This window comes from Pinus tabuliformis, chromosome 8, assembly GCF_031772625.1.
Source record: "Pinus tabuliformis cultivar Carrire ecotype Pingquan chromosome 8, CPIR1, whole genome shotgun sequence".
In the NCBI taxonomy this organism is placed as follows: domain Eukaryota; kingdom Viridiplantae; phylum Streptophyta; class Pinopsida; order Pinales; family Pinaceae; genus Pinus; species Pinus tabuliformis.
In genome coordinates, this window is record NC_142294.1 from 479,661,663 (window position 1) to 479,667,828 (window position 6,166).

General features: G+C 38.9%; 1 protein-coding gene across 1 annotated transcript; it reads right to left on the bottom strand.

Moving 5' to 3' along the window:
- Positions 1-1,055: 1,055 nt before the first annotated feature.
- Positions 1,056-2,921, bottom strand: LOC149236155 (transcription termination factor MTERF8, chloroplastic-like). The gene has a single exon (XM_089461524.1). The coding sequence runs from the start codon at positions 2,664-2,666 to the stop codon at positions 1,569-1,571; it is 1,098 nt and encodes a 365-aa protein (XP_089317650.1). The 5' UTR covers positions 2,667-2,921; the 3' UTR covers positions 1,056-1,568.
- Between the last annotated feature and the right edge of the window lie 3,245 nt (positions 2,922-6,166).

Genomic DNA, 6,166 nt, shown 5'->3' on the forward strand with positions numbered 1-6,166 from the left:
AATTTTTCAATAATTTTTTTTAAAGGTTTAATATCTAGCAAAGATTTACATTTAAAGTTTGAATAATCCCTATTTATTTATTTTAAAGTCATAAGTTTGGGCAATCTTTAATTGTTTTTTTATAAAGTCAAAGCTTGAATTAAAAGTTCAAATCAATTAACAAAGTTCACTGCAATCTTTATTTGTTTTTTTATAAAGTGAAAGTTCGAAATAAATGTTCAATACAATTAACAAGGTTCACTGCAATCTTTATTTGTTTTTTTATAAAGCCAAAGTTTGAATTAAAAGTTCATTACAATTAACAAGTTCACTAAAAATGAGGTTTTTTTCTTTTCTCCTTTTGTCATTTATATCTATAGCACCAATGAGCCCATGAGTTGGACTCATTACTTAGTAACTTGTGAGTTTACTTGTCATTTGCAAGTTTGACTCATCCATGAGTGGTTGATAAATAGTCAAACATAATTCCCAAGGGACATTCAGACTGGATAATCCAATTATATCTCAAAATCATGGACCTACTATCCAACCACCGCTCACCGAATGCCAATGTTCTCCATTATAAAGAACAAGACATGGAAGAATCATGACATTTCTACAAATCAATATTTTTCCAAACCCATTTCAGATAAACTGATTTTATAACAATTTTTTAATAAAAACATTATGACAAAGAATTCACAACAGAACAAAAAGTGTTGTGACTAAAACTCAAATGAAAATGCATTATACTCCAGGTTACAATCCATAATCCATCCAAACCATGTTTGACAACAAGGACAAGGATAGGCAAATTTGCAGAAGTATTATTTAAAATTCTATATACAATGGTTCATTAAAAAAACTTGTAGGATTGCAAGGGACTAAGATCGCCCAAGAAGGCATAACCCTAAAATGATTGTGTCATTTGAATACTTGACTAGGGTTCCAATATAATCGATAACGACTTCATATTTTGCTATAAAAACATATAATACTAACAGAAAATGTGTAGAAAAATACAGAAATTGCTAAGAAATTAAAACAAAAATACTGTTCTGCATCGAAAATGCATATATCGGTAAATGCAATCTGCTATTATATAAGAGTTAAACTCCTCATTTAAAGCCATTAATAACATCCATTCAAATAAGAGGCTAACTCTGTTTATGGTTTGCAAAGATGAGGTATTTGCTGTGAGACACGTATGTGCTCAGACGCACGCTGAACTCTGTAAAGTACAAGATGGCAACACAATAATGTATGGGGTGTGTTGGTTACAAATCAATATTGGCCATTTGCCTTTCTCATGCTGAGGTAACGAAGGAGGTGAGTTGCACCTTCAGTTAAAAGCAATGCTGTGAATCGCTCCGGTTCTAAAATCTGTTTCTCAGAACTGTTAGCTGGCCCCTGCTACAAGCACCCTTCTTTTATGCCAAGGAATCCACAAAAGACTACAAATAAAGGCAGTAATGAAATCTCATATGGATTGAAGCTGCTCACAACGATTGAACTTCATATTGATTGAAGCTGCTCACAACTTTCGCTGAATCCTTTTGACTGAAAAACACTCACTGCAAGTCTCCTTGTCAACGATTAGCTTTCACAGCTTTTTCTCCATAGTAAATATCCCGCAGAACGGAGGAGTATTCGGGATTCCCATTAATATACTTTTCCAAGAACTTTTTGTCTGTGTAATTAACAATTTTTGGAGAAATCCTCTCTCTCTTCAACAGTTGCATGGACTTCAAGGCCTCCATTACTCTATACCGAGGAATTATCCTCTTCTCCAAGCTATATGTCACCAGACTGGAACATCTAACAATATCATCCAATGGAAGTCCCAGTGATTTGACAAGAAAGTCTACATTCCGTTTCAGTTTTTCCTCTGAAAGTCCCAAAATCCCCGGCATCGAACATGAGAGCTTGTAAATTTGTTTTTCGGAGAAACCTAAACTGCTCAAAATCTGCCGTTTTCGATCTATCTTTTCTTTCCCCATTCCTAGTAAAGCACGCAAAGCGTGCCCAAATATCTTGGATCCCCTCTCAACACCCAGACCTTCCACCACTTTAAATGACTCCATAACTTTTTCCTCCGTAACCGTGAGGAGACGGGGTTGCCTTGCCAATAACTTTGATAATGCATCGCCCTCAATACCCAATCTTTGCAAGACTGAAACCGCAGATTCAAGCTTATCCTCACTCAGATTAAGAATCATTGAATTGGTAGAAAGAAGCCTGCAGATATCCTCTTTGTTGATGACAGACCTTAGATAGCTGAGCCTAGACTTTAAGTCCCTTTTGGATTTATATAAGAAAATCCCAGGGTTGCCAAGAACCACCCTTCGAATGTGAGCAGGGGTGGTCAAACCACTTTCACTTAACAACTCCAAACCTTCTTCCAAATCCTGGCTTGGTTTATTAAGCAAGCCCTTGTGAAGTTTAAGGACATTTGAAACATCTTTCTCTGACATACCGCATTTGTTGATGAAAAAATCTGTGACAACGCCCCCATCTGGTGGAGCTGGGGATGGGGTTGCTGTTTCCGTGCAGAATTTGGCGATTTTTATGTGGGGATTTGCATGAATTTCAACAGGACGAAACAGCAAAATTGGGATCGATACATGAGTGGATACTAGGGGGACTTCCTTCATTATCAAACGTTTCAATATTCGATGAATAGACATTATCTTTGCAACAGTGAAATCGCAGATTAAAATGTACCCTTGCTGAAATTAAAAGCAGAAACAGAGAAATAACTACCTGGAGGAGCCCGCTGGACTGGATGTCTGGATGAATATCGTCGTAGATGGTTTCGGAGGGCAAAACGTTTTCGAAGACCAAAAGTGAGCACTGTGCTGCGAGGATTTAGGGTTTCATTTGAGATGAGGTTTAGGGTTTTATGAGGGTTGGAATCCTATGGGGTGGCATGGAAAAAGGAGATGGATGTTTCCATCGGGCGTAGAAAAGTGTATAGAGGATACATTTAGCACGTTGGGCGTTGTTTCGAAAGTGTTATATGGATTTGATGTTATGATCATGACAACGTGGATGATATTTCTGTAAAAAAAAAATTCACACACTAAAATTATAAGATAATTTAATAACTAGTCATTGTACCCAGAGGTGTAAAATAACGTTGTATAAAAGTTTAAGTCTTTTACATTCGTACAAAAAGTTTATTTTTACAAAAAAAAATGGAACCTTTTGAGCTTTGTATTTATGCTCTTTTATAACTTTTTGAGTTTTTTTTAGTCTCTCATGATCTTGGGTCTCAAAATTTTCCATATCTTTGTAAATTTCCGGAAAGCTCTTGATTCTATTTTGAGGGAGGCCTTGCTCTAGAGACTCAGAGATATTGGCATCTCTGCAACCCTATTGATTGCTATTATGTGCCTATATGAGTATGTTCTTGGTCGTCTTCACTGATCAGGTGCTCAGTGCCAAGTGTCGTAAAATGGTCAAAAATGAAAGTGCTTAGAACTGGTTTGACCCTGAACGACTGGATAGAGCTCGTCTTCCTGATTCCGGCGCCGCGAACGGTTTGGAAAACGGTCGCCGTATGAAGAAATTATGCCAAAAAAACGAATTGCCCAATAACATTTAAATTTTGAATTTTCAAAAAAAAATTAAAATAAAATACTGTTTGAGGAAACGAATGGCATGCTGGTGACGTCATCGTAATGGGCGCATATGTTTAAAATTTTGGCCGGGTTGTGAATCAAACCCACGACCACTGAAACAGCATTACAACACTTTACCAATGCACCAACAGCTTCAAATTTGATATGGTGGTGGAGTTAACAATATTAAAAGGTTGTATTACATTTGGACGAAGCCTAAACGGGGCCAGCCCCCATCACATATGTCCTTAACCCCAAGTCTCCACCGTGATTCCAACGGTCTTCCGTTTAATGTGTGGGACGTGTTCACATGGTATAATAAAGCGGAGTTAACCGAAACCTCTGGCACGAAATCCAACGACAAATCGCCGAGCCCGAAATCCCGTTCACATGCACAGTTATGACAAACGGATAACTGGCGGTTAGTTAGCGGCGGAATTGGCGGAGCGCCAAAATTGGCAGCCCTATCTGGACTCTAACTACAGTTCGCTGGAGTGATTCTAGGGCAAACTGGAGGAAATCTTCAATGAGCCATAACTTTGGCTAGGAAAGTCTTTTCTGGATGATTTTTTTTTTTTTTTTTTGGGTCTCTTCGACCTTTTGAAGCCATTTTCATAGGTTTCATAGCCATCTGAGGTCATTTTCATATGTTTTTGCTTCGTGGAAGTTCTAGGAGCCATTAGGGCCAAATCAGTTTGGGAGCTGCATTGAGAAGTATGCAGCTAGTGAATGTGGAACGAAGGTCATTCCTAAAGGTTTTCAACATTTTGAATCCATTTCTACAGCTCGTTTTGCATGTTGAGGCATTCTTCTCACTGTTAGCTTCAAGGAAGCTTTCAGGGCCACTAAGGCCATTTCAGTGCTTGAGCTGTTTGGGGTTGTGTTCATCCATTTTTGGTGATTCAAAAGCCTATGTCTACTATTTTCGACCTTCTGAGTCTAATGGCAAAGGTTTCATAACAAATTGAGGTCACATTCACCTCGAAATTCTCCATGCAAGTTTAAAGGGCCACCAGGGCCAATTGGGGAAAGTATTGTATAAGGTACAATTTCACTGTTTAGTACTTGAGAAAGAGCATGTTTAGCTAATTCCTATCTTTTGATTCTGTATTTACAGTCATATCTATCTTTCAAGACACTCATATTCTTGTATTAGCCTTTGTAGCATTTTTAATACAAGAGGACAAGCCTAGTTTGAGAGGCTTGGTCCAGCAAATGTAGCCCAGGAGGGGTGAACTGCTTCATCATTTTGATGTCTTTATTTTTTAAAGATGGTATGCTAAAAAAAACTGATATAAAGTGTTAAACATCAAATATACATAACTTGCATACACACATAATCACCTATATAGCTGCAGAAAGTTATTTGTTTTATTCCGCAAGACATCAAACTTCAAGTATGTGTATGACAATGACTTCTAAGTGTTTACTTCGTTATTTCTTTAGGCAGAGCCTGTAGAGGGCTAGGTAGCCTCTGAAACTCATCCTCTAGAGGTGACATGTCCGGTGAATGCCCCTACAGTCTATTTGTATAAGAAATAAGAAGTTTTCACATTTTCAGAGGTCACCTGGAGTGTATAGCTCACATTTGAAATTATAGGAAATGGATACCTTGCACCTTTAAACAAGTACATTCCATTTTCAGATCATTCACGCAGCCCATGGGATGTCTGATTTCATTTGAAGCACTATTGGGGTTAAATAGGGTTTTCCATTGTCCCCTACCTTGTTTGGGATCTATATTGATGAGTTGGAAGCATTTCTACACGACCATATCCAGGACACTGATGGTTGCCTCTTCACTAGGTTCTGATATCTATTCTACTCTTTGCTGACGATGTGGTCCTCCTCTCCTCATCCCCAGAAGGATTACAAAGGCAACTGGATGCCTTAGCTTTGTTTTGTGACCATCGACAGTTGACGGTCAACCTGGGTAAAATCAAGGTTACGATCTTCAATGGGGTGAAGAAAACCTCAGACCTTCACTTACTATTCAGAGGAGAGGAGATTGAGATCACCAACACGTATACTTACTTGGGGGTGCAATTCTCAGGTCCCCGCTTCAGTTTGTGACCAGCGCTTCAGCCTCGGATCAACAAAGGATATGGATCCTTAGCCCTTCTCGAGAGACAGTGCTTTCGACATCACTTCCAAGACATCTTGTCCAAGATGAGCCTCATGGACACCTTGATTCGTCCCAGTGTTCTATATGGCTCAGAGATTTGGGGACCGTCTTTACTTGAGTCAGAGTGGGCTTCAGCTGAGAGAGTTCAGATTCTTCTTCTTCGCTGCATCATTAGGTGCAAACTGACAGTGTCGTAGCACATCATCCTTGCAGAGTTTGGAGCTCAGCCCTTTTGGCTAGAGACGGTCTTCAGATTGGTTTCATTCTTACATCATGTCTAGGGCTTGGCAGACTCGATAAAGAGTAGGGGCCATTATCCTTACTTGGCATATTGCTCTTTTCAAACTATTGCCCATTCTACTCCCTCAGGCCAAGCCAAATGTTGGTTTACAGGAGTTTCAAACCTCTTAGAGTCAGTGGGAATTTAGTTGGATCGTCT

What these genes read in the sequence shown, in the direction of transcription:
- LOC149236155 (XM_089461524.1), bottom strand. Translation starts at nt 2,666, where the DNA reads ATGTCTATTCATCGAATATTGAAACGTTTGATAATGAAGGAAGTCCCC.